Source organism: Balaenoptera ricei, chromosome 10 (assembly GCF_028023285.1).
Source record: "Balaenoptera ricei isolate mBalRic1 chromosome 10, mBalRic1.hap2, whole genome shotgun sequence".
Classification (NCBI taxonomy): domain Eukaryota; kingdom Metazoa; phylum Chordata; class Mammalia; order Artiodactyla; family Balaenopteridae; genus Balaenoptera; species Balaenoptera ricei.
The window spans coordinates 20968111-20995815 of record NC_082648.1 but is presented as its reverse complement, the minus strand read 5'-3'; the positions used below and the strand labels follow the sequence as shown (position 1 = coordinate 20995815).

Sequence of the window (27705 nt, the reverse complement as noted above, 5' to 3'; positions counted from 1 at the left end):
AGGTGTAAAGTTAGGTAGTTTATCTGAGTTCTTTTTCGTTTCTTTTTTTTTAAATTATTTATTTATTTATTTATTTATTTATGGCTGTGTTGGGTCTTCGTTTCTGTGCGAGGGCTTTCTCTAGTTGCGGCAAGTGGGGGCCACTCTTCATCACGGTGCGCGGGTCTCTCACTATCGCGGCCTCTCTTGTTGCGGAGCACAGGCTCCAGACGCGCAGGCTCAGCAATTGTGGCTCACGGGCCTAGTCGCTCTGCGGCATGTGGGATCTTCCCAGACCAGGGCTCGAACCCGTGTCCCCTGCATTGGCAGGCAGATTCTCAACCACTGCGCCACCAGGGAAGCCCCTTTTTCGTTTCTTGATGTAGGCATTTATCGCTGTGAAATTCTGTCTTACAACCTATTTTGCCTTATCCCGTAAGTTTTGGTATATTTTATTTCCGTTTTCATTTGTCTCGAGATATTTTTTTGATTTCTTCTTTGACCTATTGGTTGTTCGGTAGCATGTTGTTTAAGCCCCACATATTTGTGAATTTTCTAGTTTTTTTCTTGTAGTTGATTTCTAGTTTCATACCATTGTTGTCCGAAAAGATGCTTGATATGATTCCAGTTTTCTTAAATTTATTAAGATTTGTTCTGTGGCCTAACATATGATCTACCCTGGAGAATGTTCCATGTGCACTTGAGAAGGAAGGGTATTCTGTTGCTTTTGGATGAAATATTCTGTATATGTCTGTTAAGTCTATCTTGTCTAATGTGTTGTTTAAGGCCAATGTTTTCTTATTGGTTTCTGTCTGGATGATCTATCCATTGATGAAAGTAGGGTGTTAAAGTCTTCTACTACTATTGTATTGCTTTCTGTTTCTCCCTTTATGTCTGTTTGCTATATATGTTAGGTGCTCCTGTGTTGGGTGTGTGAATATTTACAAATGTTATATTCTTTTATTAGATTAACTCCCTTATCATTATGTAATGACCTTCTTTGTCTTTTATTATACTCTTTGTCTTAAAGTCTATTTTTGCTGATAAAAGTATAGCTGCCCCAGCTTTCTTTTGGTTTCTATTTGCATAGAATATCCCTTTTCATCCTTTCACTTTCCGTCTGTGTGTGTCTTTATATTTAAAGTGAGTCTCTTACAGGCAGCACATTGCTGGGTCTTGTGTTTTTATCCATTCAGCCAGTCTATGTCTTTTGATTGGAGAATTTACCCCATGTACATTTAAGGTATTTATTGATAGGCATATACTTACTGCCACTGTGGTAATTGTTTTCTGGATGTTTTGTAATTCCTCTGTTCCTTTCTTCTTTTCTTGTTCTCTTTCTTTGTGATTTTATGATTTTCTGTACTGGTATGCTTAGATTCTTTTATCTTTGTCTTTTGTGTATTTACAATAGGTTTTTGCTTTGTGGTTACCACAAGACTTACATAAAACAACTTATATTTATAACAATCTATTTTAAATTGATAACAATTTAAGTTTGAATGTATTCTAAAGCTCTACACTTTTACCCCCCACCACGTTTTATGTTTTTGATGTCATAATTTACATATTTTTATCTTGTGTTATTCTCAACAAAATATTGTAGTTATATTTATTTTTACTACTTTGTCTTTTAACATTCATACTAGCTTTATAAGTGATTAACCCACCATTTTTACAACATTATTCTGAATTTTACAGATATTTTTCTTTATACTCTCATATGTTTTCCTGTTACTAATTAGCACCCTTTCATTTCAGTTTAAAGAAGTCCCTTTAACATTTCTTGTAAGGCTGGTCTAGTGGTGATGAACTCCTTTAGCTTTTGCTTGTCTGGAAAACTCTTTTTCTGTTCTTCAATTCTGTGTGAAAACACTGACGGGTAGAGTATTCTTGCTTCGGTTTTGGTGTTTTTTTTTTTTTCTTTTAGCTCATTGAATACATTATGCCACTCCCTTCTCGCCTGCAAATTTTCTGCTGAAAAATATACTGGTAATCTTATGGGGGTTCCCTTGTATGTAACAAGTTGCTTTTCTCCTGCTGTTTTTAAAATTCTTCCTTGTCTTTAAATTTTGACACTTTAATTATAAAATGTCTTGGTGTGGGCTTCTTTGAATTTATCTTTTTTGGTACTCCCTGGGCTTGAATGTCTGTTTCCTTCCCCAGGTTGGGAAGTTTTCATCCATTATTTCTTCAAATAAGTTTTCTGCCCCCTTGTCTCTCTCCTCTCCTTCTGGGACCCCCATAATGCAAATGTTGGTCTGCTTGATGTTGTTCCATAAGTCTCTTAAGCTATCTTTCATTTTTCTTTTTGCTTGGGTGAGTTCTACTGCCTTGTCTGTGAGTTCTCAGATCTTTTTTTCCAGCTTTATCTAATCTGCTATTGAATTTCTCTATTGTACTTTTCAGTTCAGTTATTGTATTCTTTGGCTCTGTGACTTCTATTTGGTACTTTCTTATATTTTATCTTTGTTGAAGTTCTCAGTATGTTCCTTTATTCTTCTCCTAGGCTCAGTTAGCATCTCTACGACCATTATTCTGAGATCTTTATCAGGTAAATCACTCATCTGTTTCATTAAGGTCTTTTTCTGAGGTTTTATCTTGTTCTTTTGTTTGGAATATATTCGTCTGTTTCTTCACTTTTCTTGACTCTCTGTATTGGTTAGATAAAACAGCCACCTCTCCCAGTATTGAAGGAGTAGTCTAGTGTAGGAGATGAAATATATCCTTCAACACTGCCTTGGTTGTCTCTCAATTCTTTGTGATTGTCCAAGCACCTACTTTATTTTTAGTGGTTCCCAGTAGTTGAGGGTGTGCCAAGACCTGTCAGTGTCCCAAAAGGAAGGAGCTCAGTCAGCACCTAGGTCCAGTCTGATTGGAAGCCAGAACTTCAGGCAACAAATTTTAAAGTATACAAGTATGCATCTTTCAGGGGAGGACTGGGAGATAGTCTTCTGGGATTTTCTGCTCCCTCTGAGCTGAGCCTTGAGGTGATAGCCAGTTAAGAACTGTTTCTTTCTTTGCTACCATCCTGTTGAACTCATGAATACAAGCTCTCCTGGCCACCAGAACCAGGCAATCAAGGGCCAGGCCCTGGGCAGCAGCCAGAAAAACCAGGGCACCAAATGTAAAAACCAGGGCACCAGACACATGTACAAGCTTCCCCTGGGAAACACTGGTGCTCAAGAGAGATAGTGCCTTCCTTCTGAGGTCTCTAGGGAGGATTACAGTGGGCCCTTAGATGTGTGTTCAGTTAGAAGCCTACCCCTCAAGCCACAGCTATGAAGATAAACTAATAGGCCTCTTTCACAGAAAGACTGAGCCCCTGGGTCTGTCGCCTCTCTGCTGTGCCCTGGGGGTGGTAGCCAGTTAAGAACTCTTTCTTCATTTGTTTCAGTCCCTAGGACCTGTGAATGTGAGCCCCACCGGCCACCAGAGACAGGTGAGCAAGAGGTGTCCGCTGGGTGATACAAGCTCCTTTTTGGGAGATCCTGGTGATCTGGGCCAAAATAGAAGGAGAGCACAAAGATATGGTACCTGCTGGCCTCTTGTTTTTGGAGAGTAATTCAGTAGGCCCCCTAGCTGTGTGTTAAATAGTAGATGCCTGCCCCTCAGGCCTACGCTTTAAGATAATCAAATAAGCCTCTTTCACAGAAAGTCAGGTTGTTTTCAGTTGGCCACCTCTGCCCTGGGCCCTGGGACAGGTGAGTCTGCACACAGGGGCCATTTAAAAACTGCTTCTCAGTTTGCATAGCCTTCTGGGTCTGGTGGAAGCAAGCCCTCTTGACTTTCAAAGCTAGATGTTTTGGGGGCTAGTTTCTCAGGTGCAAGTCTTAAAAGTTGAGGCCTGATGTGGAGTTCAAACTCTTTGTTCCTTGGGGAGAAGCTTGTGTTTGTAAGTTCCCTCCTGATTGTGATTTGCTGTGCAGGGGTGGGTTTATGGCGAGATTGTGTCTCAGCCTCTCCTACCTGCTTCAATATGGGCTTTTTCCCATTCACCCGATGTGTAGGAGTCGCTCAGCTAGTTTTCGGGTTTTTTTCAGAGACAATTATTCCATATGCAGCTGTAGATTTAGTGTGTTTGTGGGAGGAGGTGGCTTCGGGATACTCCTACGTCGCCATCTTGGACTAGAACGTATATACTTTTATATGGGAAAATACCTAAGATGCATTGTTAAGATATTTTTTTCAAGATACAAAACTATATTTGCAATAGGGTTCTGTTTTTGTAAGGGAAAAAAATACTTATTTGTGAAATCGTAGAAAAAAATCTGGCAGCCTGCTTATCCAAACAGTGGCTATCTTGGAGCCGGGGGGAGGGAGTGTGAGAAGGATGGGATGATGGTATACTATCAGTGAATTTTTATTCTCTTTACACTTCTATATTGTTTGAATTTTCAATAAATAAGTACTGAACACACATTCCTTTCCTGATTGAAAATGAAACAATATATTTCCTTTTATTTTTTTCTTTTTAAAAAGGGACAGTTCATGATAAGCCTCTATGACACTCCACTTGCTATTCTGTCCTTGTGAGATTCCCTTCCTCCCGTCATCCTCATCCACTTTACCTAACATCTGCTTGTCTTTTAAGACTTACCTTTGTTGACAAAAACTCAGTTAACAATCAAGTTAAGAAGAAAAAATAGAATTTTATTTGAGCCAAACTGGGAATTATAACCTGGGAGACAGACTCTCAGAAGGTCTGAGAACTGTTCCACTTGTTAGAAGTCGAAGGCACAGTCATATACGTTTTCGAGACAAAGGATTGTACATCAAAATCACACACTGACATTTTACATAAAGTTCACCAAAGATACATACATAATCCACGTAAGCGTGTACAAAGTGAGCGGTAAGTCACCATGACCCCTTACAGAGTTGTGAAAGAATGCTAATCTTCTAAGAAGTTACTTTGCCGACATCAGAAGAAAGGATAAAAACATTGATCTTTGTGGCAGGCATTCCCACCTTTGAGGATGTCTGGCTAATGTATAACGCAGATGCACATTGTACATTAGGGAGGGCCCAATACAGGCAGGGAATATGTTATGCTTAAATTTTCTTGTCCTGCTTTAAAATATAAATTTTATTTTATCACTTTCAATTTTACCTCCACAAAGTTCCCCCCTTATTTTCAGGCTAAATTAGATGTATCTCTACTATGCTCTTATCATTCTGTTTAATTATTAAAATTCTTAACTTAAACACTAAATTATGATCTCAAGGACAAGGATGTCCTGATAGATTTCATATTTACAGTAAGCACAGGGCCTGGTGCACGATAGAGTTTCGATAAATGTTTATTGAATGAATGAAGGAATAAGCGAATGAATGGACGGTTAAGTGATTAAAAGTAGGCCCTAACTTGAGTCTGATTTGTTGTGAACAACCTGTGTAAGAACAATCATTCGTATCAAAGAATGCAACCAGTACCCACATTAAAATTATCCTGTGTTTTTGAGACACTTAAGACTCTCAGTTACAGTTGGGTGCACTGGGAACCATTTCTGCCACTTTGTGGAATCTACAAGCTTGTCGCTAGGGATTCTTGGGACCCTCTCCTCAGCAGTTGTGACCCCTGGAGTGATCTGGCGTAGTACAGGTGGTGATAGGAAGGCTTCACTTCCAACCCCACAGCGGCCTCAGGAGAAATGTGCTTCTTGCAGTCCAGTTGGAACTCAGAATGTGAAGCAATATTTATGGGCGGTGGTGAGGTTTGTATTCCTTTATAATCACGGCAATATAGAAACTATCATAACCCTAAATGTCACTCATAACACTGTTTTCTTGGTATGGTAAAATATGTTATACATTTTTTAAACTGGCATATAAATTCATGAAATTTAACTTGTATGTGTATGTGTACATGTGTTTGTGTGAGTGTATGTAAATTAGGAACTACCTGTAGGATCAGTACGTAAATTTACTGTGTTTTGGCTTTAGAGGAAGAGATTTCTCTATTTTTAAAACTTTTTCTTTAGGATAAGCTGCTTATTTTTATAATTTTAGGTTGGCATATTTTAATATAATATTACATTTCTTGTATCTTTTTAATAAATTTGGAGGCTGATTGCAAGGCAAATATTAGTATAATAATGGCCCAAAATACTTTAATTATGCTTGATATGTGATGTGATTACAAATACCAAGTATTTAGTAGTTTGTTAGTTTAAAAATTAAATCTCTTAGGTTTAGAAGATGGTCCAAATTGTCTTCCTTTTTCATGGGTCTATTAAGAATTTTGCCACTAGAGGGCTCTTAATACCATATTTTAGTTCATTTAAACGTGTAATAATAATAATATTTACAATAATGTCAGTATTGGCTAATACTGTCTTTCCAATTGATATATCTTAGAAAATTTTTCGAAAAGTCTAATTTAAGTGTAGCAAAATATGAGAAATGTTGCTTTTTAAAAATAATAATTATCTTCAGAAATATTTTGGTGATCTAAGGGGCATGCATGATATAATGGGCCTTTGAACTTTTTAAAGTTCAAGTTAAAAATAGTCTTTGTCGGGCTTCCCTGGTGGTGCAGTGGTTAAGAATCCGCCTGCCAATGCAGGGGACATGGGTTCAAGGCCTGGTCCGGGAAGATCCTACATGCTGCGGAGTAACTAAGCCCGTGCGCCACAACTACTGAGCCCGCGTGCCTAGAGCCCGTGCTCCGCAACAAGAGAAGCCACTGCAACGAGGAGCCTGCGCACCACAAGGAAAGTAGCCCCCACTCGCTGCAACTAGAGAAAGCCCCGCATGGCAACTAGAGAAAGCCCGCGTGCAGCAACTAAGACCCAACGCAGCCAAAAACAAATAAATAACAGATACCAGATTTAACATAAAACGAGTATATATGTATTATATATTTAATATAAATATGAGTATATATAATATATAAAACATATATATGAAATATAAAATTTACTAAGTGCCTTTTATAAGGAATTTGACATGATTGTGGATAAGTGTAACAGTTACCGTACGTTCTGATATGTGCAATGAGAGATATTAGGCATGGGAGTTAAGAGATCAAAATGAATTAAAAAAAAAAAAAAAAACCAGAATGAACAGACCGGAAGTCTTCTCTGATGAGGTAACATTTGAGCTAAATCTTTTGATAGGCATGGAGGAGTTTAGATGGGAAGGAAAGGAAATTGTTCTGCTCAGAGGGAAGAGTGTGGAGGCATGAAATAAATGGCCTTAGAGATTCAGGGACTTCTTGGCATCATCATGGATAAATTAAAAATCTATGAGGATAACCCACGTGAAAAACCTAGCTTTAGCATTCATCAACCTTTAACTTCCTACAGACTTACTTCAGCCTGTTTCCCCGGTCATACCCTGGACCTTGTTCTTATTTCTTTACTCATTCAGCAAATATTTATTGAATGCCTACCTCTATATGCCAGGCACTATTCTGGCCCTCAGAGGGCAGTGGTAAAGGACAAATGAGATTCCTCCTCTTGCGATTTACTTGCAAGTCAGGAGAAACCAACAATAAATAAGAAAAAACTGGAAAATAACAGATACTAATAAATGCCATGCACAGAATTAATCAGGGTGGTAACTAGATTGGGTGTTTAGGGAGGGCTTGTATGATGAGTTATTATTTAAGCTGAAACCCAAATGACCAGAAGGAATCAGCTATGTAATTATTGGGTAAAAATATTCTGATCTGAGGGTAAAATTACTGCAAAGGTCATAAGACAGAAGTGAAGACCAGGAAGAAGGCCAGTGGACTGATGTACAGTGGGCAAAGAGGAGAGTGACATGTGATGATGTCAGAGAGAAAAGCAAAAGCGAGGTGAAGCAGGGCTTTGTAGGCCAGAAGAAGAAGTTAAGATTTTATTGTAAATGCAGTAGGAAGGCATTAGAGGGCTCTAAGTATGAGAATGACATGATTTATCACCTTGAAAGGTTATTCTGGCCATTACGTAGATAAAAAATTGTGAGGGGCCAGAGTAGAAGCATGGTATTGAGTTCAGTAGTACTAGAAAGGCATGAGAAGTCATGGTGGCTTGGACAAAGGTGGTAGTAAGAGACATGGAAAGCTGGATATGTTTGGGAAATGTTTGGGAGGTAAAATAAACAAATCCTGCTGAGTTTTGATTTGGGGAACTAAGAAGATGGTAGCGCAGTTTACTGAGATGGACAAGTATGGGCTGAATTGGTTGAGAGTGACAGAAACCAGAGGATTCTGGTGGGGACATGGTAAGTTTGGAACACACAAATGGAAGTGTCAAGTAGGCAAACATGAACCTGGAGTTCTGAGGAAAGTCAGATCCAGCCACCGTGTGCGTGTAGACTGTGTCTTTCCAGGGCTAAGCAGCACAGTGTATGTGGCCTGAAGAGCATCATTAGCATGGATTTGGGAACCACTGGCCTATAGATGGTGTTAAAGGAATGAATGAGGAATGAATTAGACTCGGGAATGAATGAGACTTCGGCCCACTCAGGGTAATCATTCTTATCTTTTATACAAAATGAAGCATGTGATGCTGAATTTTCAAAATTCATCTTCAATTCCTTATCAAGAGCCAATTCCAACAATTTATTCTGAAGCTGTAGTTAAATTATCTTTTGATGATGAAAAAATTGGATTTCAGATCAATGAACTTCCTTTGTATAGATATCCTCTTGACGGACAGTAAAATTCAAGACATTCTATCAAATGTGTACAGTATTCAGTACTGACATTTTGCAGATGTCCAGTATCAAGATCACCTATTTCATTGATAATTATTGATATCAAGTCTCCCATGTTCTCTTCTAATATTTTCATGATTTTTGTGGCTTTTGATTGGTTTAGTTATGTTTTCACATTTAAATCTTTTATCCATCTGGAATTTATTTTAGTGTAAAATGGGGAGAATCTAAATTTATTTTATTTCAAATCTTAGCCAGCTGTCTCAAAACACTTACCGTATAAACCTAGCCTTTTTCTATTGATCTGAAATGCCATATGCTAAATTCCCAAGTGGATCCTGAGATCTATTTCTGGAATTTCTAGTCTGTTTCCATGATCTTATTCATGACCCAGGTTATGTTTTTATATCAAATTCAAATTACATATATATTAAAAGAATTTCCACACTACAATAACTGCACATTAATCAAGTTACAATGAAAAATTGCTTGTGTTCTGTGAAGTTCTTCCCTGTTATAAGCCAATTCCTATACCTGTTGAACCAAGGTGTCATTGAAAAGTTATACTTTAACTACCTTCTCTGCTTCATATTCTGTCAACATTTCCCGGCAAACAGTTTTAAGAAATGTTATTTTTTAAATAGATTTATTATAAATCTATAAATTTAGTGCAATTCAAATAAAAATTCCAGTTGGTAATTGTTGAGACTGGACAAAACACTATTAAAGTTTAGCTAGAAGAAAAAAAATACATGGAAAATTTTCTAAAACAATTATGATGAAAGAGGACTTTTCATTAGCAGATATAAACATGATATTAATATGAAGAAAGAAGTATTTTTTTTCAGTTTCATTGCCAACAAACACAAGGAGTTTTAGAATGTATAAAACTATGAAGGCTTCTAGTATCAATAAATGTGGTTTGGAGTTTAATTATTGTGCAGGAGTATGTTCTAGATGCAATGACAGGAAAACATTCTAGGATAGTTATTAAGATTAAGGAACTTGCACCAGACTGTAAATTGACCCATTGCTTCCTTCCTCCAGAAGTCTAACTTCAAAAAGAGTCAATTGAACTAAAGAGTGACATAGAATTATAAAAATTATGAATTATATAAAGTCAATGTGTTGACTTAAATACAAGATTATTCTCTTATGTGATAATACGGACACTGATAAATTCCTGTTGTTGCATACTGAAGTACTGTGGTTATTAAGGGGAACATTCTGTTGAGAAAGTCTAAATTCTTGGTCTCCCTGCAAGGTAGAAAACCAGTTTGATCTACATGCTGAAGAATTCTCAACTTTTTGAAGATGTGAATTGGAAAGGCTGACTCACTTGTTGGTTTGATATCTTTGATATTATTGTTGGAGAAAATCCTTCCTGTAAGAAAGAAATGCAACTGGCTTTTTAATGGTAGATAATATCAAAGGCTACCTAGATGTTCCATGGGCACCTCAAATCCAACATATCCACAATTAAATTCACTACTTTTTTTCCCCCAAACCTATTCTTCCTTTTCTTTTCTTGGTAATTGTTACCACCATCCATCTTATTACCTAAGCCAAGCATCTGTAAATCAGTCTTTGCCTGTCCCTTGCCTTACTTCTATATCCAGTTGCCATCCAAGTTATGTTGATTTACTTCCTTATCATCTCTCACATATGCTCCTTCTAATGGTCCTGATTGCTTCTATCTTGAGTTAGGCCCTGATCCTCTTACCTTGGACTTCTTACTCTTTACAAAGCAATACATTCGTCAGCTGGGCACCAGAATACTCTTTCCAAATGCAAATTTCTTCATGTTACTTTCCTAGTAAAAATCTTTTTGGGGCTTTTACCCACAGAGGAAATTTTAGTCTTTAGAGTGGCATCCAAAGCTCTCCACAGGCTGGCCTGCCTCTCTCCAGCTTCAAATCTTTACACCCTCCTAGCCTGTCTCATTCCAACCATGCCTGACTACTCAGGGGTGCTTGTAACCCTCTGTTTCGCTTCATACTTTTCTGCCTTCACTCATACTTAAAATTCCCTCCCACCATTTTGGGGAAGACCTAATTATCTTTCAAGATTTAGTTCAAACTTTACCACCTTTGGGTAGCATTTCCTATTTTCACCACCCACAGACTATTTTTCCCACAGAATTAACTGTTCTTCCTCTCTATTCTATTGTGGACCCCTTACTACACTACAGCACCCACAAATGGTATTACGCCTATTTGTTTACCTGCTTCCCTAATAGACTGGCAGCTCCTTAAGTCAGGGACCTTGTCTTTTCTTTCCTTTTACTTCTAGCATCTAGGGATGCCTGTACAATTTAGGCACTCAATAAAAATTCTTTGAATGAATGAGTTAATAAGTGAGAAATGTCAGAGGCCTGATGGAAAGAGTTGGCAGAGAACGCATAGTGTTAAAACTGGTCAAGAGGAAGATACAGGGCAATATCGTGATGAGAGTAGGGAAAAGATAATTTACTAAGGGGGACTTGGCTTTGTACGGTGGATGAGGGTGAGAGGCATGGTGGGATGAACTGGCATTAAGCTTCTGACTAAAATTGTGGTATAAGGTTCTTTTATTGCTGTAGAAAAGTACAGGTGGTATTTGAGATCAAATGAAGTTTGCTGGATGTGATCCAGTTTGCAAATATTAGCACACACATACCAAATTTTCATAATACTGCATGTATCTAGTACTTTACAGCGTACAAAATTCTTTACTTTTATTATTTTATTTGACCCTTAGACCAGTTACCTCCCTAAGCTTCAGTTCCCTTTTTTGTAAAATGAAAATAATAGCTATCTCTTAGGATTGTTTACAAGAGGTATCATATGTCTGGCATACAGTTACATACCAAATGGGTTGTTAGATCAGGCATTTGAGGCCCATAATGGTTAAATGACTTGCTCAAGGTCACAAAGGTAAGTTAGTGGCAGATTTAAATATAAATTCCTATGTCCTCTTTTTGTAGTATTCTTTTTACTACACCAGGATGTAATGATATCTTCTACATTACTTGGTACATAGCATCTTTAATTCCCCTCAGAAGCTTACCCAAAAGCAGGCTTTGGAATTAGTCTATCAGAGAGTTTATTGCCAAAATCAAGCAAAATCTAAAACTTGGCTAAAACCAAAATGCAAATACAAATATTTTTATAGCTTGCATTGCTTCCTAGTCTATTTTACACTTAGGGGTTTTCAGCAAAGAATCTGAGCAGGCTAGCTCCTGCCCTTGTGAGGTTATGTGGAGATGTGCTCTCATTTAAATTAATTTTGTAAATATTGTTTTTGAATCCAATTTTAGGCCAGAGCAAGTGTCCATCTGAGGCCCTGGAATTAAGGTAGCAGAAATCTAGTGGGAACTGGAACAGGAGGAGAGTGAATCTGGGCTGCAGCAGACACTGACCATCACACCCATCTGTCCTTGTGTTCTCTGTAGAGTTCTGTCCAGGAAGAACCTGAAGCCACAAAATATGAACTGGAGATGAAATTATTAAGTGAAACAGTTTCAGCAGGTATTCCTCTAAATTACATTTTTAGAATTTAATTTTATTGGGATTTTTCTGCTTACAAAAGAAATGCAGGGACATTGTTAAAAAAAACAAAAACTCAGATGTTGCAGAAGTATAAAGTGAAAATTCTTCCTCATCCCTCTTCTGATATAACCAATGTTAACAACTTTTTAAAATTTGTGCAATTTCTCTCTCTCTGTCTCTGTTTCTCTCTCTTTTGGTTTTAAATAAAACCATGGGATCATATCATACAGATGTTTTTGTTGAAAATTACTTTTTTTCACCTAACAATATTTGTCATTGTACATACATACATAGAACACAATATATATTCTGCTTAAATGAATAATATTCAACAAGATTCTAAGTCAGAGTACATTGGTAACCTTACTTTTTAAAGTATCTGTATAATGTCATCCAATAATGGGACATTATTTAAATCCTTATTAGTAGACATTAAGGTTATTTCTAATTTTTTTTTTATTATTACAAGCAGTGTTGCATTGAACATTCTCAAGCACACGTACATGATCAGAAATTTTTCAACACTTCTGTATTCAGTCTTATCCTGGCAAATAGCAACTGGATATAGTTTTAAAATGTCAAAATGATAGTGATGTCTAATTTGAAAATCTTTTAGTTTGAGTTATATACTTGTTTTCCACTAACTTTAGCATTATGCTTCTTTCCCAGTAACTTCTAAGGAATATACTTTTTATATATTTCTTAGCATATTTTTTTATAACAGCCTTCTTGTCTACTTCACTTTTTCCAATACACTTTTGTGTCAGCAGTCAACTAGGTTTATATCTTTATAATTTTTCTATAATCCTTAGGAGATAATTTTCCTGTTAGAAATATGATAATATATTCAATTCATGAAACTCTGTCAATAATACCAAGGTTTCTACATGGTGATCCCCAAATAATATATATCATAAATAGTCTAAATTGGGACACAGTATTCTTTCTGACTTTCTTTTCAGGTAAATGGACTATTAATTAGATACATTTGAAAATTACTTAAGATCTACATTTTATTGAATGTATACAAGGAAAAGGAGGCAATTGCTTAACTGGAATTTTCTCTGGATATTTCCACTTATTTTCAGTGCCTAATCTCTGTGGGTTAAATTCAGTGCCATCTCAGTGTGCTTCCTTTTATGGGAGAGGAAAATTGTAATGATAAATAATAAGACTAACAGTTCCTGAATTTTTACTATGGGTCTGGCACCAGTTCTAAACTCCTTTCTTGTATTAAATCACAGCTCCCCCAAATCGTAGAAGATAGTTACTACTATTATATGCATTTGTTGAGGAAGGAACTGAGACTAGAGATGTTAATTAGCATATCTTGTATAAGGTCACACAGCTAGTCAAGGGTGGAACCTGTAAGGGTCTGATTTCCTCTTCTTATCTATTACACTCTATTGAAAGAATTTTGGTGAAAGGTGGGAATGATGGTATGTGACATCAGATATCCCCTGATTGTGCACTGAGATTTATGGGATCATAGAATTTCCCCATAAAATGTCTGAACACAAAGATTATCCAGTCCAGTTTCTTCACTTTCAAACCTCCATCCCTGTTTTTCTATAAGCTGGGCCTATTTTTGTTGAAAAAAAAAATTAGCTTTCATTTCATATATGGGCCAAAATTTATTTTTTTAACATTTTACTTTCTTCTTTCAGATTTTTAGCTCCATAATGTCCAATTTAAAAAATTAATTTGTCAGTTATTAAATTTTGTGTTAAACCACTTTTGATCTTTTATGATGAAGGGTTAGCAGGATATGCCACCCCAAAATCTGCCACTTTGGCATAAGAATTATCTTGAGCTGAAAACAATTAAAAAGTTGAAGAAAAGGTCCTTACCCTCCTCCTATTTGCCTAAAAGCCGGGCATAAACTTTCAAAAGTGTTTTTCCTCCCCTCTCTACCAGGAGGGACAAAGGTTAATTCCCAGAGACAAGTTTAGACCCTATCAGCCTGGAGAGGGGGCCAGAGGAATTTACATAACAGGCTTTATCTCTGCCCTTGGAAGCCTAAAACTGCTTTCCTTTGTCCTGTTATTTCTCCACAAATTTATTATTCTTTGTAGAAGATGCTATATAAGCCAGAGTTCTAAACCACCTCTTTGAGTTACTAATTTTTCCCAGGGTATCTCCCATGTATACATGAGGTGTACAAGTTAATAAACTTCTGTTCATTTTTCTCTTGTTAATCTGTCTTTTATTACAGGAGTCTCCGCTAAGAACTCAGAAGGGTAGTGGGAAAATTATTTTTCCTCCCATACAATAAACCATATTTTTAAAGTTTTTATGTTAGTAGTAACACATCCTTATCATATACAAATTCCTAAAACGTTAGTATATAAAATATAAACGGGGCCCTCCCCTGCACCCTAACATTATGCATGCCTATTCCCACTTTCAAGCTTAGCTTTGTGAATAGTTTTGAATTAACCACATTTTGAAAATGTTTAGCAGCTAAATAAAAACTTCATTTACCAGTATTAGAATATTTTCGTTTTCCCACTAAGAAAATACAGAAATGTTATGATCTATTAGAAACTCAACTAATCTGATGAATTTCAGCGCAGTTGTTGCTGTTAGAGAATGCCCCTGAAAAGCCATATTTCTCTGAAGAAAATGAGGTTGATTTATGCCAATTCACAGCTCTGGGTGGAGTGCACCACTTGGATATTTTGGAGCTTCCTCCACAGTGTAAACCAAGGAAGGGCTGGATGATTGTGGAAGTAGGTTAATTCTTGAATCAAAATTTATGAATAAAATAATTTCTCATGCTTTTACTTCATCTCAAACGATCTAAACATCTAATGAATTTAACCCTATTAAGCAAGCACAAAGGAAACAATGTAATTTTCAACTGTCTTGAATGTATAAATTTGAATCAGATACTAAAGGAAAGGAATCTGAAATAATATGGATTTTAAAACTAGAATTCATACATGTTTACTTAATTGTAAACCTATAGCACTATGATTATATTGTGCCAATTTGGCCTTAATAATGACAGTCTATTTCAGAGGCTGGCAAGCTTTTTCTGTAAAGGACCAGATGGTAAATATTTTCAGCTTTGTGGGCCATACCAGCTCTGTCGCAACTCCTCAACTCTGCCACTGTCACATTAAAACAGTCATATGTAAATGAACGGGCATCGCTGTGTCCCAGTTAAACTTTATTTACAAAAACTGGTGGTGGGCTGGATTTCTCGTGGACCATAGTTGGTGGACTCTGGTCTAAATCAGTGGTTCCCAGCATGTGGTCCCTTGACCAGAAGCATCAGCATCATTTGGCAGCATCTGGGAATTTGCTAGAAATGCAAATTCATGGGCCCCACCTCAGTCCTACTGAATCAAAAACTCTGGAGGTGAGACTCAGCAGTCTGTGTTTTAGCAAAACACACTCCAAACTTTGAGAGCCACTGGTCTGGATCTTTGATATACAAAGTGTGGTCTATGAACCTGAAGCATTAGCGTCACCTGGGAACTTGTTAGAAATGCATAATTTGGGGTTTCACCTCAGATCTACTTCATCTGCATTTTAACAGGACCCTAAGGTGATTCATACGCACATTAAAGTTTGAGAAGCACTGATCCAGGCAATGCCAATGCTGCTGATGTACAGATAGCCCACAATGAGTAGTAAGGATACTGATGGTAGCAGTTGTTCATCATTTTTCAAGGAGTTTCTCACTTCTGTTTCAATAAGCAGTAACACTTGCACTAGCATTGGCTTGGTTTAACTTTTGGTGGCCTACGTCCCAGATACACCCAGTTATGTTGTCATGGCCCCTTCCTCCTTCCTTCCTTTCTCTCCTGCCCTTCTTTTCTTTCTCCCTCCTCCCTCCCAAACCCCTCCCATCCCCATCTCTCTGCTCTAACACATCATGTACATAGATTGTCAGGCACTTCTCACCCACAATCCTATCCATTAAGGATCTTCATGCATTCTTGAATTAGAGCAGTATTTCTCAATTTTTATTTTTTTCCCATTATCACCCCTCTAAGGAGTGCTTTGTAGACATTTTTTTCCTAACTGCCCCCCCTGCCAAAATATTAATACCACAGATATACTGTGTATCTGCTTATGCACTATATGTATGTCTGTATTTTATACCTAAAAGAGTACAATTGTTTCATGATCCCCCCAAGCTAATTTTTACCCTCTTAGGGATGATATTGCTGTTCCTTTCCCCTTCTCCCCACAAATGAGAATGCAGTTATTAGGGTGAACCTGGGGAGATAATCTGGTCTGTAGCCACTCTGAAGAATCTACTTGAATCAACCTTCCCTACCTCAGGGATAATTGAAGGACAGGGAGGAGTCCAAGAAAGACACCCTTTGGTGGAGGTAGGCCTTCAAAACTCTTTATCCATAGGAAGGTCCCAGCCTGAACTGGGAATTTCAAGGATTCATCCAAAGAGTTGTTGTTCTTGAATTTTGGCAGGATATCCTGATACCACCACTCCAGGCTCCCAGTCTGAGCCCAAAGTATCCTCCTTCACACCTGTTTTTCTCTCCTGCAACAAAGAGGCCTTCCTCCTTTTTACCAAGTCCCTTTTTAATAATCTCACACGTGCCCTAGAAATTTTCCCCATCCAATTTTTTCCTCTATTTTGTAACATTTTTAACCCCCCCCCCCCTTTCCTAGATCCTTCTCTGCTAAATTCTGATAATGGACAAATCTCCTTTATCCCACAGACATCTGCCCTTGGCTTAATTTACTTTCTCCCCACTCTTCCCCCAGAGCTTTTTTGAGAAATAATTGAAATATAACATTGTGTAGGTTTAAGGTATGCAATATGATGATTTTTAATTAATTTCATTCATTCGTTTCTACACTTCTCAAAAGGTTGCTTATACTTCTTTCTGTCTTCCCACACACACCCTAACCAAGGTATTGGAACATGGGATTTGGAGTCCTATAGATCTATTTTTGACTTCTGGCACCTTCTTGAAGTCATTTTGTAATCTTTGGCACATTAATTGATTTCTGTAAGTCCCAGTTATCTTCTCTGTTAAATATATGCCTTGTAGAGTTACTTGGAGGGATAAAATGAATAGTTAAGTCCCAGCCAGCATAGAACCTGGCCCATAGGAGGGTTCTGAATTACATTCAAATGTAGTGATTTTTTTTCCCTCAAATCATTATCTTTAATTTTATTGTGACATTTTGTTAGTCAATCTATAGTTAACTGTGACCAAACTGCACTGCTTATTTAAAATAACTGTATAGCTTATTCAGCAATATTTACATCTTTAACTGTTACCAGTCAGCTTCTAACTTGGTATTATTTTGGTCATTTTTAAAAGATACTCAAAGAAGGATTACAGAAATATACATATCCTCCAGAAACTGCAGAAGACTTTGAAACAGAAAACGCTTTCCCACCCATAGAGGTCATGCTTGAGGTTCATGAGAACGTAATCTTTTTTGAGAATCCTGTGGTTGCAAGGTGGGATGCTGAAGGTACGGCAATGCCTTAACCAGCTTTGATAATTATGTAATGAAGAGAGATACAATAATATAAATTCTTAAATCAAATTAGGAAATGCAGCGTGTAAAGTGAGTTTCTAATCTTACATATTTCTCTGCCAATTCTAGGGTCTTTGTTTTGTTTGCTCTTAATGGAAAAGAATAAGGATTGGAGTTTTTTATAACTATTAGCTGCTGAAGTGTTTATATCTGCCATATTCTCTGAGAAATTTCTTTATGTTTATACAATTACGTTTTAAAAAAGAAGGAAATGAACAAAAATATCAAGATAGTATAGCAAATCAAAAACAAACAAATGAAAAGCCTATTCTCTCTTGAAATGGCCAAATAATTCACACTGGGGTGATTAAAATTTGATTATTTTAATGTTAATGATTTATAAGTTGCAAAGCTTATTACAGCCAGGTACTGAGGATGTGGAGTGGGTAAATGGGAAACCTGAGAAAGAGGAAAACTAGCCACTGTATGCCTCCTTATAACTTTTGACTGTTGAATCATGGGAAATTATTGCTTATTCAAAATGTTAAATAAATATCAATAAAATCAGAAGTACTAACAGAAATACAAGCTAATAATTCACCAGTCATTAACAGATACCTTATTTGGGGTTGGCTGGCTAAACTTTGAAAGGTCTCGGTCTTGTGAATTAATGTATGCACATTTTGGGGCTCTTAGATGAAAGCCGAATAGCTTTGTTTTTAGTGTAGGTGAATTATTCTACATCCATCTATTTATTTGTGAAAGGGTTTACATACTAGATGATAAGTTTATAACAGATGAGATCACTAAAGCACAGAGCTATTACTTTATTTAGTTAATGGGGGCAGAGAATTTAGAGAATATTTTGTACTTTAAACTTTTTCATGGTTGCTACAATACTCCATATTTTTGCTTGTATAGACATAGCCACAAGATATTATTTATTCTAGAAATAATTTATATATTAAAAACAGTATATTTTTATCAATACATTAAACCATAAAGTATATCAAAATGAACATTAGGTAATTTTTTCCTTTCATGTTGCTTTTAGAGGTTTCACTTTTCCTTTCCTTTAATGGTAATCTTCCTAAATATTTATCACATTAAAATTTATTCATACTCAATTAGTATTAGACGAGGTAAATTATCCCACATGACTCAGGGAAATACAATATGTAAAAATTGACTCTAACTACAGTAATTGTACGACAGTAATCTACAACTCCAGTAATTTTTAAACCATGGGGAAACTTTTTTGCCAGGAAATACTAGAAAGTTGAAGAATTTATTTATAGGAAATACTTAATTTTTACGTTTACATATTAGTTTTGTTAATGTAAAAACACAAAGAGGAATTATAAAGAACTTAGTTTTCCAATATAATTGTATTTATTATATTGAATTTAAGACTGAAAAATAGTCAGTGAAACCCTCCATGTGAGAAGAGGAGAAAGCCAAGTGGGAATGAAGAGGGCGTTCTAGAAAGATAATGATTCATTCATTTGTTCCATAAATATGCTAAACAATAAGAAAGATAGAGATAAATGAGACATAGTTCCTTCTTCCAGGAGTTTTCAAAGTTGCAGGAGAGGCAGAGAGGGAAAAAAATCATAATACAATGTAGTAAGGTGCTATGTAATAGACAAAAGTGCTACAGAGCAGAACAGTGGCTGGGTCCCATCTGGAGAGTTACGGAAGTCTTCTCCTAGGGTGGAATATTGAACAGGTCCTTAAGAGACTAAGAGAACATTCACATGTAAGTCTTGTGTGGACATATGTCTTTATTCCTCCTGGGTATATTCCTAGGAATGGAATTGCTGGGTTGAATGGTAAGTTGATGCTTAACTATTTAAGAAACTGCCAAATTGTTTTTCAAAGTAGCTTTACCAGCAAGATACGAGGTTTCCCATTTCTCCACATCCTTGCCAACATTTGTTATTATCTGTTTTTTTGATTATAGCCATTCTAGTGGGTGTGAAATGGTAGTTTGTGGTTTTAATTTGTATTTCCCTAATGACTGGTAATGTTGAGCATCTTTTTTAATGTATTTACTATACTTTTGTGTATCTTCTTTGATGAAATGTTTATTCAAATCTTTTGCCCATTTTTAAGTTGGGTTGTGTTTTATTATTGAGTTGTAAGAGACACAAAATACCACCTATTATATGATTGTATTTAATGAAAAGTCCAGAAAAGGCAAATCTTTAGAGACAGGAAGTATATTAATAGTTGCTTGGGGCTGGTGATGGGAATGGGAATTAACTATAAACGGACATAAGAGATCTTATTTGGAGGATAATAATGTTCTAAAACTGAATAAAACTGGATGGTGATGATGGTCGCACAGCTCGATAAATTTACTAAAACTAATTGCATACTCAAGACAGGTGAATTTTAAAGTTGTTTAAAAAGAAAGATGAAGAGAGTTTCTCTAAGAGATAAAGGAATAGTCCTCTAGGAAGAAAGAACGACATGTGCAGAGGCTCAGAGGTATATGATGTTGTTGCAGAAGAAGAAGAAGTGTGGCTGGAAAGAGGTCTGAGAAGTGGCAAAGGAGGAAGCCGGAAATCAGAATCAGAGCTTCATTCTAAAGGTCTCACAACTGTGCTGAGGAGTTTGGACTTGATCCTGTATAGACAGGAAGAAACTCCCAGCAAAGCTGGCTTTTTGTGGAGATTCTATTCTAAATGTGAAAAATCAATTTATACATATTGCAGTTATGGGAGTGGTTTCGTTCTTATTTTTGCAGAGGAAAAAAATGGAACTAATGTCACATTCTTCCTAATTCTAAAGGTAAACACTGGAAAACTGATGGCATCAGCAATGTATCTTACAAATCGGAAGACAGACTTATAACATTCAGCCTGGAAACTTTGGGCCCTGTTACCTTGATTCAAGATGCTCATGTTAATATGCCATACCAGTCATGGGAGCTAAGACCACTTGATGTGAATAAAGTACTTCTGACTGTGACTACAGTATTTACTGAGATTCAAATACAAATTAAGGTAAACTGCTGTTATAGCAAGTCATGTCAAAGAGCTAAATCTCTCTGATGACTGTGTGTCAAAGCAATCAATCAATCACTGCTGATTTACATATTGAAATATGTCTTTTATAAGTCTATTTACAATATACCTTGAACTATAATTTCTAAATGAAATATAAATTGAATAGATGATAGGAAATAACATGTAATAAGTAAAGTACAAATTTGTACCCTAAAGTTACTAGGACTAGAACAGTTGGTGAAGCTATAAGCCTGGTTGCAGTATGGCTTTCAGAGTTTTTGATCCACTGTAAAGAGGCTTCCTGATCTTATCACCTAGCCATTTGAAATCCCATTTGAGTGCCTCCATTGCTCACCACTCAGAAATTACACAGTCTGAAATTTAGAGACACAAAAAGTAGATTTAGTGGTTGCCTGAGGCTGAGGGTGGGAATGAGGATTAACTGTAAATGGACATAAGGGACTTTACTGGAGGGATGAAAATGCTGTAAAACTCATTTATGGTGATAGTTGCACCACTCAGTAAAGTTACCAAAAAAAATCACTGGACTGTGCACTTGGGTGAATTTTATGATATGTAAGATATACCTCATGAAAGTTGTTTTAAAAAAGGAGAGAGGAAAAAAAAAAAGAGATAACCTGAAATTCCTTATGACTGTGGCAGGAAGGCTAGAACATCATCAAATTTGGCTTTTAAAGTCAGATGAGAGATGTGAACTCTGTACACCTTCAAATTGCCACTTTGCAGACTTTTTTAAAATTCTTTAAAATAAATTTATTTATTTATGTATTTATTTATTTACTGTGGCTGTGCTGGGTCTTCATTGCGACACACAGTCTCAGTAGTTGTGGCGCACAGGCTCTCTAGTTGCAGCACGTGGGCTCTAGAGCCTAAGGGCTCAGTAGTTGCGGCATGTGGGATCTTAGTTCCCTGACCAGGGATTGAACCCGGGACCCCTGCATTGGGAGCATGAAGTCGTAACCACTGGACCACCAGGGAAGTCCCGCCACTTTGCAAACTTTAAAACTGGATAATAATTTTGCATTATTATGTTAAAATTTTATTATATATGTGTAAAAAAATTATGATCCTTAAACGTTGCAACAAGATTGCTGTCAAATAGCTATTATATATCAATATGAACACATGCAGTATTCTTAGATCATAATTTATAAAGTAGGAGACCTGAGAGATCCTGCAGTTCAGTCCCTGGATTGCTCAGATGAGCCCAAGAAGAGTTGATAAACTCCTTAAGGTAACGTGGAGACTTTGTGGTGGAGCTTTTGGATCAGGCCTAAAACATATCAGTCCTGCGTTCTTTTTAATATAGGATTTTTAAAAAATAGTATAAAGAACCTAACAGCTGGACCTAGAATGATAATGAGGTAATAGTTTCTTTAACTTACTTGTATAAATGCTTCTTTTTTCTTCTTGAAACTAGGAAAACCTCTGCATGTTAGCGTCAATCAAACTAAATGACAAAAAGCATTCCTCTATTTTGGAAGAAAAGTGGATGACTCCTGTTTCTTTCATTATTGCTTTGAAAGAAGCTGGACTGAATATCTTCCCTACTGGACACTCTCACTTTTATGTTGTCATAAACTATAAGGTAAGAATGAATCTTTCCAAATTTAAGGTGCTGGACATTTAGAATGTCAGCAAGTATTAAATTTTATATAAATCTTAAGGTACACCAATGGTTTTCTATATTCACTTATATAAGATTATAGTTAGAAAGGAAGGAATAAATAGCATGACCAGAAATCCAGGGTTCTCTCAAATTTAATAATCTGTTGTATGATCTTCATAATGACACATGGAGCATACCACAGCTGGTCAGTTTAGTGCAAAGGTAGTCTGAGCAACTTACCATTTCGTATGCTTTCTTTCTCCTTCCAGACTTGATACATGTAAGATTTCTAAAAAGAGTAAATGACTCAGCAGTTTCCCAAATATGATAAGTCAGGCAAAATTAGACATACAAGGACCACCAAACCCACTTCCTTCTATTTCTCGACAGAGCCTCCCTGTCTGCGTACAGCTTCATATGACTCATAAGTTTAGTTAAATGAGATCCTTCCATGTTAAACTGTGAGCTCCTTGAGGGGGGTGGGGGGTGGCCGTTTCTTAATCAACTTTGATTCTTCTAGCACCAAGCCTATTCCTAGAATACAGTAGATGTTCAGCAAATATTTATGATGCATGAATGAAGACAAAGTGGCTTCTAATCATGAAAGGTGTTTTGGGCAGAAGAGTTCTATACTCAAGAACAAGTTTATAATATACCAGAAAATGGCAATATAGGTAGACACTTACAACATTTGAAAATAATCCTGTCAATAAGAGTGTATACATATATGCGTAGGGAAAAAAAAACCAACCTTAGTTTTAGTAACTGAAATTGCCAGTTACCCTACAAATGCTGAATGTCATATACTAGTCATCTTTTCAGAATATTATACTCAAGACTTTTTTTTTTTCTGAACACCTATATTCTAGACATTGTTTTAGATGCTCAGGAAACAGTGAATAAAACACAGGTCCCTGCCCTTGTGGAGCTTACATTCTAGTAGAGGGAGGCAAAAATAAACAACAAACATAATAAACAAAATTATCTTATATGTCAAAAGGTGCTAAGTGGTATGGAAAAAGGAAAGGTACAATACCAAATAGGGTGTAGGGGGAGAGGGGTTCAATAAGGAGACAAGATCTGATCAACACTTCAAGGTGGGGAATTTAGCCAAGTTGATATCTCTGGAAGGATATCAGCTTCCAGGTGGAGAGAAGACCTGGGGAGAGAGCCCAGGGGGCGTGGCCTGATGTGTTTGAGGATGGGAGGAACAGCAAGGAGGCCGGGATGCCGAGAGAGCAAAGGGAGAAGAACAGGGGATAAGGTCAGAGAGATAATGGGGTGTACGGGGGATGTCAGACCACAGAGGCCCTTGTGGAGCATTGTTAGGACTTTGGATTCTACTCTGAAAAGGGAAGCCATTGCCCCGTTTTGAGAAAGCAGTCATGTAATCTTACATTTTATTTTATTTTTTTAATATTTGAATTTTATTTTATTTTTTAATAGTTTTTTAAAATTTTTATTGGATTATAGTCAATTTACAATGTTGTGTTAGTTTCTGCTCTACAGCAAAGTGAGTCAGTTATACATATATACATATAGTCACTCTTTTTTAGATTCTTTTCCCATATAGGCCATTACAGAGTATTGAGTAGAGTTCCCTGTGCTGTACAGTAGGTGCTTATTAGTTATCTATTTTATATATAGTAGTATGTATATGTCAATCCCAATCTCCCAATTTATCCCCCCCCCCCACTTTTCCTCCCTTGTTAACAATAATTTTGTTTTCTACATCTGTGACTCTATTTCTGTTTTGTAAGTAAGTTCATTTGTACCATTTTTTAGATTCCACTTAGAAGTGATATCATATGATATTTGTCTTCCCTGTCTGATTAACTTCACCTGACTTACATTTAAATGGATCTGTGTTGAGACCAGACCAGACTATAGTAGGCCAAGGATGGAAGGGAAACTAGAGAGGCTCTACGATCAACTCTATTTGTTTGTATATTGACAGCTTCCTTTGGTAGAAGTGAAAGCTTATCGACAAATGGCCCTGCTAAGTTCTGCTTTTGCGTTTGGTTGGAGCAAGTGGAATACAGTATGTGATTCTAAAAAAGTTGTATTTCAGGTATAGTATGCAAAAACCCCATTAAACTATTTTGTGCTCCAAAAGAAGATACTCAAAAGCTAAATGAATGTAGACCATGGTTTCTCCTTTTAAAAAGGTGAAAAAGATTAACATTCAAAATGTAGTTTTACAACTTCATTTTCTTTAATTTTGTCAAAAATATAAAACCAAACCATGTAAAGGTTGTACTTTCATTGTCCATTATGGTATCAAATGCTCTTGATTTCAGGCTTAGAGACCTTCTCTCTCTTTACATCATCAACTGAAGAACAAATGTCAGCCTTTCACGTGAATATATCTATGATTCACAGACTTTCTCCTCTGAGAGGGTTAGGCCTCCAATTTAACGTCTGGCACATTTCCTACTGCCTGATAAAGAATGTATCTTATCAAATTCTACAAGATGACTGATGAATATTTTAGCATAAATGAGCCACCATGTTTATTTATCTTGTTTATTGTGTGTTTCTCCTATTACAATATAAGCTCCTTGAAGACAAGGTTTCTATTGTTGCAGTTGTTAGTTACTTATTAGTATGTTTAGTTATTTTTTCTTTGTTGTTGTTATGTCCCCAGCACCTAGAACAGTACCTGGCACTTGAAGCCATTCAATAAATATTTTTTTAAGGAATTAATACATTTTGATAAGTTCCATAAACACCAAGATATAAACAGTTTCATGCTTTAAAAAAAATGGGACATTAAGAATGTTTCTTTTTATCTTAGCAATACAGGGAACTCAACTGAGCCCTTCAAATAAAATACTCTACTGTCAAAATACCCAATAAAAGAGGAACTATTAACATATTTTTCTTTCTTTTTCTTTAGGTGAGGGAACACCTTCCTAAAGAAGAACCCATTCAAAATCCTAATTGGACCCTTTTAATGTTTAGTGGTGATAGGGCACAAAGTCTCAAAATCAATGAATACAGTGATGCATTCTCTGAAGCCCTTAAAGAAGAAACTGAGTTTCATTCTACTTTATATCACATGGTTAAGGATTTTGCTTCTAAAGAAGCAATGAAGAAAGTTAGGTGTTCCAACTGCCAGTTTGTTGACTCTGTATGCCACATGCTACTCTCAACTAGATTACTCAGCTATTCTTAATCCCCACTGATAAATTTTATTCAGTATGAAGAATGAAGCAACTTGGAGAAAAATCCGGTATTTCTACAATAAAGTGTAATGAGTGAATATATGTCAAATAGGCTGTTAAAGTGATCTAATCAGCATTTTATACTCAAATTTTATTTTCTAAGAATTAGGGTTTTTTTCCTTATGCATACGTGACCTACTGAGACTTCCAACGTTCACTGTATGAAAATTTGAATGGTTCTTTATTTCAATAAATTTTAACAAACAATAATATCTCCTCCTCAAAAAGCTCATTAAAAAATCATATAGGCGGGCTTCCTCCTCATTGTAGTTTAGTTAGGAAGGTAATCACAAAAAGAGGGAATATAAAATATCTTACAGTCATTCTGAGAACCTCTGGTTCCATGCTATAATTTCCCAGCTAAAAGTTACTAATTTACAAAGTTCAGATACTGAAACTTTAAAAATCAAGATTAGCATTAGCACATTAGGATGTGCTGCAGTCACACTGGCGGTGGCCCATTGTGTTGGAGTCTGGTAAATGGCCACAAGATATGTTCTAGAGACGTCCAGGAGTCCCCATCCTGTGTGGGAGCAGCAGCCACAGACTTCTGGAAAAATCGGCCTGTGAAGAAGCTCATCAATGCCGCAAATAGTACAATGAATGCGACAGAAAGCCAGAGTGCCTTATTGGCCTCTCTGATGGAAGTCTTGAGATTTGTTGCCCAGGAAGCTATTGTGTTATAACTACAAGGAAAACACAAAATCAGCATGTGGTAATCACAATAATCTGTTATTAGAAACAGTCCTTTTGTCAACAATAATCAAGTCATGCATCTGCCCTGCATAATTCCACCAACACCTCCTCATAATAAGCTACATAAGTATGATCTAGCCTCTTGGCTTTGGCCACAATCTGCTCCCCCAACCCCTTATAATTTTTAGAATTAAAGAAATGATGTGCTAAGGTAAGAATCTGAAAATTATGTGATTTAGGCATTATTTAACTCCTAACAAGTACATTTGAGTATTAAGTTCATTTTTTCAATCAGGTAAGGCAATTTATATTCCTGGGGTAGAAAAAATAATGTTATTTATTGGGTAGAGCAGGATATATGTACTTATAAACATGTCACTTATTTCTCACCATACCCTGGACTTTTGCTGTACTGAAATGCTAAAATTCCTTTTAGAAACACCCACCAAAAAAGCTTATTACAGCATCATATAAGTCTTTGAAAATAGTTAACTATGTGTTTTACACGTGCTAATTCATTTACTCATGACAGCAAATCAATGACATAGGTACTATTATCATCTCTATTTTATAGATGAAGAAATCAGTGCTCAAAAATGGATGAACTTGCCCGGGTCACACAGCTAGTCAGAGAGCTAATTCAAGCCTGGGCCATCTGGTTCCAAGGCCAAGTTCTTAACACTGTGAACTCACCTGCCTCTTGTAGTTCATAGGTTCAGGGATAATTGTTATACACCATATGGAGTTTGTTATTCATCTTAAATTTAACATTTTGAAAGGTCTTTTAGTAAAGTAATTTGATTAATACTGCTAACCCTGCCTTACCTTTCCCCATTCCTCCAAAATGGTATCATTTAGCAAGTAGACAACTTACATTGAAAAGACATCCCATTTTGATGGATTATTTTTCTTTTCAGAAAGACTTGGCTTTCTTGTCCTTTCTACTGTTTCTTCTTCAGGTGGTTCTGAGTCATCTTTAGTTCTGTAAATAAATATTGTTTTTAAATATTAAACTATGGATAATGTGCTATTATTATTTATAAGATACTGCTAAATTTTCCTGTATTACTAAGGAGGCTCGCAGATATTCGTTTTGCTTTAGAAAGATTTGATAAATAGCTAATTCTAAAAGTCAAATCACCAACTTTATATTTTTAACCATTTATAGGAATTTAATTCTTTAAAGTAACTTTCTGTATTTAGAAAAATAGCAAATGTTTGTTGTAGAAAGTTGGGATGCTAGCCAAAGAACAAATAAAAAAGGGGAGATTTACAAAGAACATGTGTAAGTTAGTTAATTCTCACCACTCATAATTAACCAGTGTTGTTACTGTGATTTTCCTTCTCTGCATGTGCGTGTGTGTGTCTGTGTGTGTATTAGTAACTACACTTTAAAAAGCAAATGTGGATGCTATATTTCTCCCTCTGTGTATTTTTCATTCAACGTATCATAAAATTGTTCTCATTAAGTTTTCTTTTACCACATTTTTTTTTAATATTCTGTATTA

At 36.3% G+C, this 27705-nt stretch overlaps 2 protein-coding genes across 8 annotated transcripts in view; one reads left to right on the top strand and one right to left on the bottom strand.

The window, feature by feature from the left end:
- DNAI7 (dynein axonemal intermediate chain 7) overlaps window positions 1–27147 on the top strand; it is a 74781-nt gene extending 47634 nt beyond the window's left edge. For 6 of the 7 annotated variants that reach the window (XM_059935468.1, XM_059935467.1, XM_059935469.1 and 3 more), the window contains 7 exons: window positions 12059–12134; window positions 14727–14887; window positions 17468–17624; window positions 20427–20641; window positions 22086–22253; window positions 24232–24345; window positions 25174–27147. In XM_059935468.1, coding sequence (XP_059791451.1) covers window positions 12059–12134; window positions 14727–14887; window positions 17468–17624; window positions 20427–20641; window positions 22086–22253; window positions 24232–24345; window positions 25174–25452 — 1170 coding nt within the window. In that variant the 3' untranslated portion in view covers window positions 25453–27147. The remainder of the gene's footprint in view (window positions 1–12058; window positions 12135–14726; window positions 14888–17467; window positions 17625–20426; window positions 20642–22085; window positions 22254–24231; window positions 24346–25173) is intronic. The other variant, XM_059935474.1, reaches the window with a different exon arrangement.
- The window catches only part of IRAG2 (inositol 1,4,5-triphosphate receptor associated 2), a 91176-nt gene continuing 89318 nt past the window's right edge, over window positions 25848–27705 (bottom strand). Inside the window, 2 exon segments of the mRNA XM_059935466.1 lie at window positions 25848–26187; window positions 27072–27179. Of these exon segments, the coding sequence (XP_059791449.1) occupies window positions 25944–26187; window positions 27072–27179 (352 nt within the window). The 3' untranslated portion in view covers window positions 25848–25943.